The 15,121-nt window shown below is 40.4% G+C and overlaps 1 protein-coding gene across 7 annotated transcripts in view; it reads left to right on the forward strand.

Annotated features, from left to right (window-relative positions):
- The window catches only part of LRBA (LPS responsive beige-like anchor protein), a 427,307-nt gene that overhangs the window by 51,968 nt on the left and 360,218 nt on the right, over positions 1-15,121 (forward strand). For all 7 annotated transcript variants that reach the window (XM_030563560.1, XM_030563562.1, XM_030563561.1 and 4 more), the window contains exons 3-4: positions 12,923-13,154; positions 13,316-13,416. In XM_030563560.1, the coding sequence (XP_030419420.1) occupies positions 12,923-13,154; positions 13,316-13,416 (333 nt within the window). The remainder of the gene's footprint in view (positions 1-12,922; positions 13,155-13,315; positions 13,417-15,121) is intronic.

A 15,121-nucleotide genomic window follows, 5' to 3' on the forward strand; every position in this document is an offset into this window, starting at 1 on the left:
GAGAAATGGATTACTGAAGTTCTCATTAGCAATGTATTAGAAGAACAGCTGCTTTACAGTTACTATTTTTTTACTTATTTACTTTTTAAGCGTGGATAATGTAATTGGTGGTGTACAATACACAGAAATCCATGATACTACGTTCCAAAGAGCTTACGATCTAGAAGACAGACATAGAGGCGAGATGCACTGAGAGACTTGTAGGAATATGTTTACCTTAAATAAAAACATGTTATGAGTTTCTTACCCTAAAATTGGAATTCATAGCCAAATGCGACATATTAATATGCTATGTATGAGTACATCTATCTATATGGACAGACGTGTGCATACATACAATTCAATATTAGTTACAGTGTTGTCGGTGTTTGTATTTTTAAAAATTATGGAATCATTTATAGCTACTCCATAGCTAGAAGAATTTTAGTTCTAAGGGCACAACTTCATAAGATAATTCTTAGAAAAATATTTACTAAGTTTTGCAGAGGAAAGATTAAAATTTTTTTTTAAACTTTGTAAATCTGTCCTTTAAAAAAAATGTGCCTTCCTCATATTACTTTGTGCTTCTCTAGCTAAATAGTTTCCAGCTCTAATATTCATTCATTTTGTTCATGTTTGTATGCACACATTCTGATAGCATAAAGATGGGCCACTTGAAAGAAAAAAAAAAAGAAACATGCAAAAGTTGGTGTTAACTCATCTTATGTTACTTATTGCTTATTGTTCAGCAGAACTGGTATGGTAGACTAGAAAAAAGGTATGATTTTCAATTTTACAGTTAGCTAATGTATATTACTTAAGTGGTATTTAAAAATGTGCTGGCATCTACTATAGATAGGGTTAACACTTTGAAACATGTGCTATCTGAGCCTATCTGTGCTCCCTAGAGGGATTTAGTCACCTGAATATTAGGTTAGTGCAGGGGTTGGCAACCTTTCAAAGAAGACCAAAATATTTCTAGAGCCGCATCACATGCAAAGCTACTTATAAAGTTAGAATTTATAAACTAATAATAATTGAACATACTAAAGTTATTACTACGCACCAATACTTTTAATGCGACTAGAATCTAGGTGCTTCAGCAAGGACTATACCAGACTGCCCATAGTCTGGGTAGGTAGTCATGGTGTTGAATCAGGCTGGGTCCATGCCACTGCATCTTCACTGATATCTTTAGCCAGGGTAGCTAGATTAAAGCTAGCAGAGCTACAGTCATGCTTCTGTTTGCAATGTAGGCACCCCACCTTGTACAGTACCTAGCACAACGGGGACCTGATCTCATTTGGGGCCTATTGATGTTACTGACTTACAAATAAGTTAGGACCCATCTCTCCTGCAAATACATGCATTCAGATTTGGGTTTGTTAAAATGCATTTGCCACAGGGCCTGTAGTGATGTAACAGTCCCTCAAGTAAGGCTCAGAATAAGGCTAGTATCCTGGCAGGGGGTCACAGTAATGCAATGTCACTGTACAATATGTGTGCTCTCTGGGGGGCTGAGTGATCTCTGCCCTTCTGAATCACAGGGTGCCAGGAGCATTGCGTACCCGCAACAACGTAATAATTACACCTGTGCTGCAGTGGATTATGTGCTTATGAGAACCTCACCCTGGCTTTGTATCAGACTCCGAATCCCTGGTGGAGGGGAGGTGGCTCCTGCCGGGGTGGTGCTTGCAGGTGCGGGCAGTGCATGAAGACTCACTGCTCCCCTCCCCCCCAGCGGGTACGCAGAGATGTGCCAGCAGCCAGTTGCTTCTAGGAGCGGCGTGGGGCTAGGGGAAGCAGGCAGCCTGCTGAGCCCTTCTGTCACCTGTGGTAAGCACCTCCCAGTTAGAGCTTCCACCTCGCACCCACTGAAAAAACAGCTGCCTGCAAGGGGGCAGTTAAAGAGCCGCTTGTGGCTCTGGAGCTGCAGATTGCCAACCGCTAGGTTAGTGAAATGCATGCCATGGTGGGGCTATGCTTTGTTTGGGGAAATTAAAAAAACAGCAGATTGTGCACTTATTTTTGTAGCATGTTGCAAAAACCATCCTTTTAGCTGTTTTGTGGGGTGAAAAACCAAGGGGGAGGGAGAGGCAGTCTTCTGAGGATTGGTATGTGGGGCACTGAGTTTAACAACCTGCAAATCTAGAACCTGGGCTCATGGGGATTCTGGGCTGCTGACACCTTTGCATCGCCGCTGGAGGCTTAGGTTTGGCTCCCACAGGAGAGCCCTATGAAGCTAAACTCAGCAGGAGGTAGTGCCAAGTAGGGCCTGTGTGATGGACCCTCTTAGCCTACTGATTGACCAGTACTGATACTTAAACCAGAAAGCCATCATAAGAAGCCGACTGAACAACAACACAGACTGCCTGCCTGCTTCTGCTTCAGGCCCTGTTTGTGGTGGACCATAGACTCTGTCTTCTGACCGTGGTTTGTCCTTGACTTCACTATTCAATTGCTGTCTGTAACCTGGCACCAAACCTTGACTTCCTGGTATCCTAATCTGGCTCGACTCCTGTGCTGCTGTTGCCTGCTGCCTACAACTTGGTGTCTGACTCTAACTTTCCAGCATTTTGACCTGGCTTGCTTTTGACCCCGTTACTCATCTCCCGATCACAATTTAGCAGCTGACCAGGGCACACCAACCACCCATGGTTGGGCCCTGACTGAAGCATTCGAGGAATATCTACGCTACGGAGACTGTACCGTTATAGCGAGGTTTCCATAGCTATGCTGGCATAACTCCCTCATATTACAGATGCAGCCTATGCTAAGTGAAGGGATTTTTCTTTTGGTGTAGGACAGATTCTCAAACTGTGGTCCATGGATCATCAATGGTCTGCAAGCTTCATTCAGGTGGTCCACAGATAGTTCCCTCTACGTGTGCACCTGGGCAGCCACACATGAGAGAATGAAGGTCCATTCATCTAATTAGTGGAACCATGCAGGAGTGGTTCCACTAATTAGGTGCCTGGACAAGATGCACATGTAAGGTGAGGTGGTGGCCTTGGGGGGAATAAGGGGTAGGTGGGAGGGGGCAGTGGGGTGAGAAGAGAGGGTGATGGGGAGTTTGGCATGTGCAGGACTGTGGCGGCCAGAGAAAGAGGTGACTTTCCCCAGCTCCAGGGCTGCGGCTGCCAGGGAGAAACCTCCCTCCTTCCTAGCCCTGGGTCAGGGGCTGTTGTGGCAGGGGAGAGAGGGCACATTGATTACATTAGAAAGGTAAGACTACTGATATTATAATATGAGTTGTTTGCTTTTATTTGTAGAACAAAAAAAGTTTATTAAGTGTGTGTGTTTTATACAGTACTTTTATCCAAAGCACTTTACAATAGTTAGCTAATGGTACAAACAACATTTGGAAAGATCATTAATTGGTCCACCGAGACCCTTAGCAATTTAAGTGGTCCACGAAAAAAAAAAACATTTGAGAACCACTTGTGTAGGATAACCACGTCCTCGAATGATGGTAGCTATGTAGATGGAAGCATTCTTCTGTCAACATAGCTGTGTTGGACAGGGTAGTGGATTTTTGAGACTCCTGACCAACATAGCTATGTCAACCTAACTTTTAAGGGCAGACCACGCCTCAATCTTCTGTTCTAAGGATATGGCTTTTTTATATTTGTTAGCTGGTGAGTTTGTTTCTGGATTTGTCTTTATGGGATTAAGTGGTTTTAATAAAACATCAAGGTGCCTAGACCCTGAAATAATCTATATATAATAATATTAAAAATTGAAATGAAAATATTGTGTAAAACTTAGAAATATTACAGATAATACAATTCTGTAAACTAGGGAGGTAAATAGCGGGGTAACTAAAATAGTAACATTGCATAGTGCTTTTCACATCCTAGTGAGTTTAAATTCAGAGTAATGTAACTTGAACTGACTTTCTACTGGCTGTCATACAATGACGGATTTCTGATTTTTAAAATATGTCACAACCATAAATCACTAGTTTTCCAAGATTGCACTAGCAAGCTATTAAAGAACATGGCAGTATTTACTGTAGATAAATGCAAATTTAAAAAGGTTCTCTGTATCATGGTTTAAATGATTTAGTGGCTTTCAGAGCACATATATGAATCTGATGTAATGGATTTACGAAATTTCATCTCCTGTATGGAGGCAGAAATTTGCATATTATTAGACCATAACCTGGAGTCATATCTTACTTGTATATATTTAAACGGTGTCTCAGATTAAAATGTGCTGAAATAAATTTATTTTTAAAATAAAGGCCTTATTTAAGGCTATTAATACAGAAACTGGAAAAGGTTTTGGAGGAAAAAGGGCATACATTTTATCTAGATTTAGACATAACAAAATGTTACACAACTTTTTAAAACTAGGATAGCATGTCTATTCATGGGTCAGTGTTTCTGAGCACTGTCTAAGTTAGCAGTGACCCGAAGTTGTTTGGTTTATGAGAAATCAGCTGGTAGTTTCATTCGTTTTCCTAGTTTCAGATGTGAGGATGACAGCAGTGCAGTCATGATCGAGAAAAATAGTTGAATGGGGAAAAAGGCTTTGTCTATGTTGCATAAAATCAATTGATGGAATCATCCTAGTTGAATCCTGGAGTGAATCTAATATGTCAGTGCTGCACCTGTATAATCTGATGTGCTGTTGTGCTGTGCATGCACACTGGAGTTGTTGATTTTTGTGTATATATATTTATGACGGCTCCTGACATTGCTATCTAGTACAGTGCATTCTGGGCAATTTTCGCTTGTTGTTGTGGCCCAAAATATTGTGGAAGAGGGACTAAACTCTCCTAATACCTGGGAGTAATCCGTGGCCACACTTTTAGCCACAGAGTTTGTCTACAATATTTATATTTTTTAACTTTGAATTAAGTGATTGCCAGAACTGAAACAGAAATCTTCATTTTCCGTGCTGTCAAGCTGTTACCTTTCACAAATGCTAAGTTTAGGGTGACCAGATGGTAAGGGGAAAATATTGGGACCGCCGCAGGGAACTTTTTTTTTTTCTTTATTTTATCTTTTTTTAACACTCACCTGTCCGGGCGTTCAGTGGCAAATCGGCAGAGAGCCCTTCAGTCGCGGATGGTCTTTGGCAGCATTTCGGCGGCGGGTAATAAATCCTGCCGCCAAAGACAGAAGCACCTGCTGCCGAAATACTGCTAAAGACCGTCCGTGACTGAAGGACTCTCCGCCAAATTGCTGCTGAAGACCAAGAAACAAAATATCGGGACAAATAGCATCCTGACCGTACTCTGGTCGGGACGTGGGACAAACTCCTCAATATCAGGACAGTCCCAATTTTATCGGGACGTCTGGTCACCCTGGCTAAATTCATCATAAGATGTGGAATGATTTAGTATTTTGAGTTTGAATTCTGTGTTAGTTTGTTCATGTGCTTTTTTTCATGAGGGCTTTGCTATAATCTTGTGCTTTGAACTAATAAAACTTGTAAAATGATGCTGTTAAGATACCAAACTGATAACATAAAAACATGTATAGTTACTTTTAATTTTTTAAATTTTTTTTCATTGGGTCAGATTTAGCCTTGGGAACCATTTAAATTTCAGTGGGAGTTGTGCCCAATGATAAAAGGCCTCAAATGTCCCTTTCTAGAAGAGCGTTCTTTGTGATTTATAAACACATAAGTAAATGCAGATCCAAATACTAAACCAATTATTAAAGTGAATCAATGTAAAACCAAAACAATTTTAAGTTGTTTTTAACTTAATGTAAAATCAGTTCCTCTTTGCTTTAAAACATGGTAGTGGACTGTTTTAAAAATGTGTAACATGGAAAAATCGTGCAAGCACTGCTAAAACACAAACTAACCTGATCAGAGTGGATAAGGCACAACTGGTACCTGGATAGAGAGGGGGAACCAACAGGGGTAGGGTGTTACTTCTTAATTCTCTTCTCTTGGTATAGGTCATATCACCAGTTTGAGGAGGATTCTTATTTCTAGGGTCCTGTTTTTACAGGAGCAAAAAGGATGCTTTTTTAAAATTGTGAAATTGTCAGTTGAGCTACCTTAACTCATTTGAGGCACTCAGAATGAGAAGAGGTTTTGATCCAGTTAGCGCACTAAAGATAGTGTAGCTGGGAAGGTGCAAGTTGCAGCACTGTCTAGCTGCCTGAGTACATAGCTAGAAGCTTGGACAGGCAATATTCAGGATGTATGTTGTTACACTGACTCCTGGGGGAATTCTGCATCACTGTACGTATGCAGAATTTATGTCCCCTGCAGATTTCTTTGCTTCCCTGCAGAAAAATGACTTTCTGATGGAGAAGCAAAAGGAAGCCACAAGAATGGTCATGTGATTCCCCCACCCCCACAGTATTTTTCAGGTACCCAGGGCAGCCAGTAAAGAGGTAAACCACTGTGGGGAAGGAGGCAGGACTGGGGAAGACTTGGGTGGTGGCTCCTACCTGTGCCAGGCTCTGCTGCTAGTCCTGGCTTGGCTGGGGAGGACAGGACTTCCTCTTCCCCTGCTTGGGATCCGGAGCTGTATCAGACCCCCTCCTCCAGATTTCCCTGCTGGCTATGGGAAGCTCTGCAAAAACTCTCCCCCGTGTGCTTCCTGCACCCAACGCTTCTCAGCTGCTGTGGGAGGGATCACTGTACAGGGAGCTGCTCCTCCATCTGCCCAACCCCCATGTCATGTATCCAGACTCCCTCATACCCAGATCCTCCTTCTGAGCCTCATCCCCCTGCACTCAGAACCCCCCCCAATGAGCCCCACTCCCCCTGCACCACCCCAACAAGCTACCCAGATCCATACCAAGCCCCAGCTAGATGCACCTGGATCCCTATCTGACTGAGCCTCACTCCAGCATCTAGACCCCACCACTGAGCCCCCACACCCAGAACCCCCTGCCAAGCTCTGTTCTCCCCCCACTCCAGATATTCCTCCTGCTGAGCCCCAACTACCTTCACGTGGATCCCCCTGCAAAGTCCCATTGCTGTTGCATCCAGAACCCTGTAACAAATCCCTGTGCATCCAGATCTCCTCTCCCCATGTCCCCCCAACCCCCCCTGCATCCAGATCCCCCTCGAGCTGCCCACACTCAGATTGGCCCACACAGGACCCTCTCAACCCACACCTGGATCCCCTCACATTAAGCCCCTCCACATTTGGATCCTGCCTTACTGAGCCTGCCTGCCCACACCTGGCAGGGCTCTGGGGTGTTTCTGGGTCTGATCCTTGCACTGTGTCAGGGTTGGGTGCAGCCTCACTGCTGAGTCTGTCTCCCAGGGGGGAGCTGCACAGTGATCTCCCACCTGTGTGCACCCTGCAGCCAGTGGCCTTTCCAATGCCATGCTGGAGCCTCCACATTTATTTGACAAATATAATTAGCAGAATTTTAAAATATTGTGTGCAGAATTGGTTTTTTTTGTTTTTTTTTGCACAGAATCTCGGGAGTATACACTGTATTTTTAGCATACTAGCTCCATCAAACTAGTGCTGGTATGACTCTTTAAGCTGAGAATTAAGGCTCCTGCTAAAAGTGTAGGTATGTACACTATGATAGTGATTCTCCAGATTTAGCAACCTGAGGACCCCCGTTTTGATTTAAAATTTTTTGCTGACCCCTACTCAGCCCCAGGCCCTGGCCCTACTCCACTCCTTCCCCCTCAAGGCCCCGCCCCTTCCCTGTCTCATTCTGCCCCATCCCTGCACCTCCCCCTCCCAATGCCTCCTGCATGCTGCTGAACAGCTGTTCCCTGGCATGCAGGAAGCACTGGGAGAGATGGGGAGGAGTTGATCAGCGGACCTCCTGGAATATGGGGAATTTCCATTTGAGAAATGCTCTAAGAGATCATCTCTCTACTTGTGACACAGTTGCCATCAGAGGAAATATACTGGCTGGATCTGCCACATTATAAGAGGGGTGTATGTGTGTATTGGGGGCGAGGGGCCTCCCAGCAGGGCATTCTCAGTGAGACTTGATCCCTAAACCCTTCCTGCTCATAAGTATTTTTATCATGACTGCACTGACTTGTAATATCTCAAAATGTGATTCTTTCATACCAATACCTGCATTCATGACAGAGTCCTCTAATATCTATCCTATTAAATGTGAAAAGGAATCTATATAAAAATCCTCTGAGAGGTGGGATAGGGAGGTGTCCCTGGAGAAGTTAGGAAAAGGGAGTTTTCACAATCAATACTTATTTTTTTTTCTTTTTCCTCTTCCTCTACCCCACCTTCCTTTATCTGCAGAGTTCATTCTAAAGTCAGACCCGTCTGTCCAAGCTCCTCTTACATTCATGACCTTCGTGAATGTATGCGTGAATGGTGGCGGTGGTGGTAGTAGGAGTTGATTTTAATGTTTATTCTGTAGCATCTAGGGGTCTGGACAGGATTGGGGATTCCTTGTGCTATGCACTATACAGACACAAATGTGTCCATAGTCCCTACCCCAAAAAACTTAGAGCAAATATGTATAAGGTCATATTTTGAAAGTTGATGGCTGAAGTGAACCCAACATATTTGGATCTGTATGTGCCAAAGTTTCACCACACATTCAGATTGCATCTTCACTAGGAAGAAAATGTCTTCCTACCTCATGTTACTTCAACCTGTGAATTCATGCTAAAACTACAATTGCGTTCTCTTCAATAGAATATCCTCATGTTAGTTGGAACATATTAGCTAATGTGAGGTCAGAACACATTTTCTTTATGAAGACACAAGCAGTTCATAATCTTGCATGTGTCGTTTTGCTGGCAAATTAAATAGCCTTTGAAAATTTCCATTCAAAAGGAATGATGAGGTGAGTATCAGGTATGTCTTTGTGCACTGGACAAGCATGTTTGTTGGATGTACTCTACATATTCATTAATGAAGCAATGTATAGGCTTCAAAGTGAACTTTTTATGTAGAAGGAAAGATAGCTTGCGATGGTAATCTTTCAGTCTTCCTAGTGTCAAAGTGAGCAAGACAAGTGCATTAACCTACACATCAGGATTATTTTAATATCTCAAAGGGCAGGAAAGTTCTTATGCAAGTAAAATCTTAGTTCCTGGTGATTTGAGTCAAAACTGGAAATGGTCAATTCTGTGGCTTTTTCACTGCTGTGGATTTGGACTGTTCCTAAACAAAAGTTAATTGTGGTCTCAGACTTAATTTAGTTATTTTTACTACACCGTGCAGGGAAAGTAGTTCCCCATTTATCTGAAGATTCTTAAATGTTTTCATTAGTGGCATATACAGCTGCCCTGTAATTATAATTGCAGATCCTTAAATCTTCCAGTAGGGCAGAGTTTGGTAGCTACTTTATATTCAAAGCAACCTCCTAATTATGTGTTAAATCTGAAAATTTCTGTATCTAGGGGCAGTAGCTGCACCAAATAAACAAGCCCCAGCAGCTCTTCCTATATCTTGTGAATCCTCCTTCCGTCTTAAGTCAGATGGAAAATTCCTAGCAGTCATTTCATTCCCATCTTTAAATTTTGTTTTATTGTCTCTCCATTTCTAGGTTTTGCTAACACAGGGAAACCTCAATATGCACAGTTTACTCCTAATCTGCTGATTTCTAGAAAGGTTAGGAAAGAGAGAAACATACTTAAGGCTTGACTGTTTGGGTTGGGTTGAAATTGAAGAGTGTATATATTCTTCCTAGTCTCAAAGTATCAAATGCAGAAATTCCTTGTGGTTACTGAAGAGCTCCAGCTATTGATGTTATGACTTTCTTTTCTGAAAATAAATATAACTGGAAGATGTTAAAGACATAATGTAAAATTTGTGAAGATGTATTGGAATACTTAGAACACTATGCTTTAAAATCACTGCTGTATGCTTACACATTATACTACACCCTATAGAAAGAAAATGTTATGCCACCCTGTGGGTTGCTATAAAGAATGTTTATGAAGTTCAGTCTAAGACTTAAAATACGTTGAATTGGAGAGTTTTGAAAAATGTACTGTATGACACAGGAGACCAAATCATGCTAAAGTGCAGGGAAAGACTATACATCAGTTCAAAGGCTACATTATTCAAAAAAAATACAACCATAAAAAAGTAATAAGATTACATTCTCACACTTCATGCCTAGTAAGGTGCATTAAGCTGCTCAGATATTCATAACTTACTGTGACATTTGGGAAGATTACATTTTGCTGTGCACAGCCATTACTGCAGCTCAGATAATAACTAGCCAGTGCATGGGCCTGGATTGTGATTTCTGTCGTTGGAAACAAATTTGTGTTCTGAAGGTTGATAAGTTCCAAATCACCATTAGAAAGGGTTAATATGACATACTGTAGAGTGTGTGTGCCTATGTGTATCTAATGGGTATGCATGCATAGAGTATATAAAATATAGTCCACATTGTGTATACTGCTTTTCCTGTCATTTTTTTTGTCAAAAGATATTACTTAAAACACTTAAAGGAGAAATGTTTAAAATGTAGTGACTGCACTAGATATATACTTTTAATATAATACCTGCTGAAATATTTGTTTTTTACTGGTTAGATTGGAAAATTAATTTGATAGCTTCCTGGGTGGGTTTTTACTGTTAATGGTGTTTGTAGCCAAAAATGAAGGGTTGATAGTAGAAATGATAGGGTGAAGGTGAGGTCATCTTATTTGCAACTAAGTGTTGACCTGTACAGTTCTGATGTGATAGCTTTTGACTGGTTAGATAAACTAAATACATAATTAGATAAAAAACTATGGTGTGACTCTTAGCTGACGCCAATCATATAGCCATTGTATTTGCACCAAAGATTACTTTTACTTTTTGGTTTCTTAGTCAAGTTTCATTTGGGAGACTGTTCTTTTGAGGAAGGCTGCAATCCATCTGTTAGGGTGGGTGATATGCTTGCATTCAGTGTAAAATAATAATTTGAGAGTCGCTTCCTTGTTTTTGATCCAATTGTCTTCAGGCTTTTTTCTCTGACTCTTTTTTTTTTGTTTTAAGTGTGTTTTGTGATGTTACTACTTTAGCCCATTCCACCCAAGGATCTCAAGCATTTTGCAACCACGCGTGAATTAAGATAGACCTGAACCTCATTTTACTGAAGGGGGAAACTGAGTGACTAGATAAAGATGAGAGCAAGTTGGGGGCAAAGCTGAGAATAGAATTCATATCTCCTGACTCCCAGTCCTGTGACTTTACTAGATAATACTCTGTTAGATGTTTCTTTAATTATTTACTTAAATTATTGCAATTCAGGAAAAGTGAACATGAACGGGAAATATAAATAACTTTTTAAAATGGTCATTCAGAAACTCTCCCTTTCTTTATACAACCTCAGTCACCTTTGCTAGCTTTCTCAATTTCTTATGGTATTTGACATCATTGCTTTATGTTCAGGATGTTGAAAGGTGCTGCTTCCAACCTGGAAACAAAATTTAGGACCTTTTGGATATTCTACAGTGATTTGAGTGTTGGACTTACCATATTTAAGGGCAACAGTTGTCTTCTGTTAGACATAATTGACCAAGTGAATGGACCTATGGGGGCTTATGGGAAGGCAAGAGAGAATAAGTATTGTTGGGGGTGACTTCTGTCACAGTATAACTTTAAGAAGGAAATCAACTAGATTTCTAATCGGATACTGTTAAGCTGTCATTTTAAGTAACTGATCAAACCTGTCCAAATAATATAATTCACTTGTTTAGTTAGTTTTGAAAATATCCACATCTAACTCTGGAGATTTACTCATCCCCTTCCACAAATGTATCAAGATATTTGACTTTCTCATGTGTCCCCCAAATTGAAATCATGATGTTATTTTCTTAGGAAGGCAGATGAGGGGAGGAGGAAGGAAGGAGAAAAGTGCTTTGTGACATCCACCTAAACACTTGAAAGATCTAAAGAGACGGAATTCACCAAAAAATTATTTTTGTTTTTAGAAAGTCTTTCTGTAAATGGAAGGAAATGTAACACAAACTTGATTTTATATCTAAGATGTCATAGTACTGTATTCATATTCATCTAACTTGCTAGAAAAGTCTAGAAATAGCCTGGTGAAACTGGTAGGTTAGTATGTTAACCTCAAGAGAATTAAATTCTAATTCTAGTTCAGGTCACAAATGAAGATGAGTTTTGATTTCTTTGTAGCTGTTTACCTGTGCATATCAGAAACCACCTAATGTGGCAAACTCACCAGTTTCTGCTCAAGAAACGTCCATGACAAAAAGTTCTGAAGTGTTGCTTTTCTAGATTTAAGTGCATTAGCAGATCTGTAGGAGGAGGCATAATCATTAGTCTTGGGCTCCAATCAGTGCTGCTGTTCCTTCACTTTTTAAATGATCATTAGCATTCACTCAGATACAACTGTTTTGTGCTATAATTTGAAAATGAATAAATAAACCCCCCAAAACTCATAGTACCTTTGCTTACGAAGTAAAATTGCAGTTGATGCACCTCTACTCTGACATAATGTGACCCGTTATAACATGAATTTGGATATAACACGGTAAAGCAGCGCTCCGAGGGGGGCGGGGCTGCATACTCCTGTGGATCAAAGCAAGTTCGATATAACACGGTTTCACCTATAACACGGTAAGACTTTTTTGGCTCTCAAGGACAGCATTATATTGGGGTAGAGGTGTACTTCAATCCACTTTTCAGCTAATATACATGAAGTGCATCTTAATGTTTGTAAAGAGCAACACTTTTTGGTGAGGTAGGTTAGCTCTTTGCAGCAGCTGTTCTCTTACCTATCTGGGAAGTGCTTTTACAGACGGGCAAACTGAAACACAGAAAGGTCAAGTGACTTCATCAAAGCTACATAGTGAATCCATAACAGAAGTAGCAATTGGGCTCATGGGCTGTCATCATCCAATCCCTCTTCCCTAATCTAATCCAAATCCAACCCCACAACCTCTGTAAATGTTTCAACACACATCCCTGGGAACTTGCACAGCTAGTCCTAAATGTAAAATGATGTATGGAAGTGATTGTTACTAATGCTTTGCCTTTTTTTCCTTAAAGCTTGTAGGGGGACATTTTGATCTGGAAATGAACTTTATTATCCAAGAAGGGGAGAGTATCATCTGCATGGTAGACTTGTTGGATAAATGTGACATCACTTGCCAGGCTGAGGTATGGAGCATGTTTACAGCAATCTTGAAGAAGAGTATACGGAATCTACAAGTCTGCACAGAAGTGGGGCTTGTTGAACAAGTGCTACAGAGAATTGATAAAGCTGACAGTATGATTGCAGGTATGACTTTAGATGGTAACAGAATATGTTTATTTGAACTAAATATGATTGTGTTTATATAAACCCTTAACACAGCACTTTTATTGTCAAAATAAAAGAATACGCATTTGGTCATTATGTACAGAGCTGCATGTATATCATTTTAATATTTTTTCCTTCAGATCTCTTAGTTGATATGTTGGGAGTGCTGGCTAGCTATAATTTGACGGTCCGGGAGCTAAAATTGTTCTTCAGCAAACTCCAAGGAGAAAAAGGAAAATGGGTAAACAACTTTGTTGTCTTAATGTTAGTTATACTGTCTCCTAACCTTTCCAAACAAAAAGGTCTATTTGCAAACATTTTTAATAACCAAATATGAAAGCTATCAAAGATGTAGGGATCCCCCCAATAGTATTATCAATAGATGTCTTCTTGCATATTAGTAATAAAATATATGGTATAGAAGTGTGAGTAAGTTACCAATTAGATTTACGTTTGATTGCTCTAGGAATATTGATACTTAGTGCTTTCAGTATCCTCCTGACAAACAGGTCGCACTTGTCTTCTTTATATACCTGCAGATAATTTGATGGGAGTAGGTACCTGTTTTTCTTTTTATAATTCAGTTACATGAAACGAAGGGAGGAAAAAAAAAAGCAGAGGATTAAAAAAAAGTGTAGACATTTTAAAAAGGTAGATTACACATACACAACCCAAAAAGTGTCTCTGTCTCTTTCTTTTCACTTTTTTTTTTCCTTTTAGGTAAATATTGCAGAAACTGATTTGGTTAGCGAAGTAGGAATTTGTAGAAAGATCTGAATTTAAGGCAATCTTGTAATATCGCTTGCCGCTTGATTCCAAAGCAAACTCCAAGTGAAAAGTCCTAGTATAAATTTTTTACTGTTTACACCTGGAGTGGAATAGGAGAACAGAACACCCCTGACAACCTCCCTCTCAAAAGTTAGCTTTTTTTCTCATATGATACTGATGCTACCAAATGTACTTTATCCTCCAGGTGGAATCTAAACATCAGAATTGCTACTTCGATGGAAATAGAAATTGCTCTAAGAATTGTTCTAAGCTCTTTGAAAAATATTTGTAATCCTGCTTTGGTGGCCCCTAAAATAATCTGTTCAATATAGAGTAGGGTGACCAGATGAGAGGAAGAAAATATCGGGACACATGTGGGGGGGTCCGCCAGCAGACCGGAGGGGGGGGGGAATAGCAGAGTGCTGTCGGTGGAGCGAAATATGCGAAGATCGGTCGAGGCACGGGACAAATACCTAAATATCGGGACGGTCCCAATTTTATCGAGATGTCTGGTCACCCTAATATAGAGAAAAGGCTTCTCAGATCTGGTTTCTTCCCGAGTAAAAACAAATACATATTAAATATAAAAACCTATGCTAATACTCAATTAAAATTGAAATTTTTAGACAAAACTCCAAATTGCTCACATAGAAAATATTGTGCATGAAGTTTAAATTTAAGACGAATGTAGTTAAAAATATTGCATATGTTCAGTGTGAGTGAGCTAAGGTTCTCTTTGTAATGTTAATGTTTTTATTTCCTGACTCTCTTGTTTGCATTTAATTTTCTTCTTAAAGAACAAATACAGAGGAGAGAAAGAGGAGAAAAACATAACTGCATTGCTAGGAAATTGGACAGCTTCCTAAATCTTAAACTTAACTATCTGCAGCATAGTTATCCAACTTTTTGTGCTGTGCCACAGTGCTGCAGACTGTCAACTTAAACTGTGATCTCCCTTCCCCCATTATTTTCTGCATGTGTGAACCATTTTGATTTGCTTTGAGCGTTTATTTTTTAAATAGACCGCTACCTCTATATAACGCCACCCGATATAACGCAGTAAAGCAGTGCTCGGGAGTGGGGGCTGCACACTCCGGTGGATCAAAGCAAGTTCAATGTAACATGGTTTCACCTATAACGTGGTAAGATTTTTTTGGCTCCCAAAGACAGCATTATTT

The sequence above is a fragment of the Gopherus evgoodei genome, chromosome 5, assembly GCF_007399415.2.
Source record: "Gopherus evgoodei ecotype Sinaloan lineage chromosome 5, rGopEvg1_v1.p, whole genome shotgun sequence".
In the NCBI taxonomy this organism is placed as follows: Eukaryota; Metazoa; Chordata; order Testudines; family Testudinidae; genus Gopherus; species Gopherus evgoodei.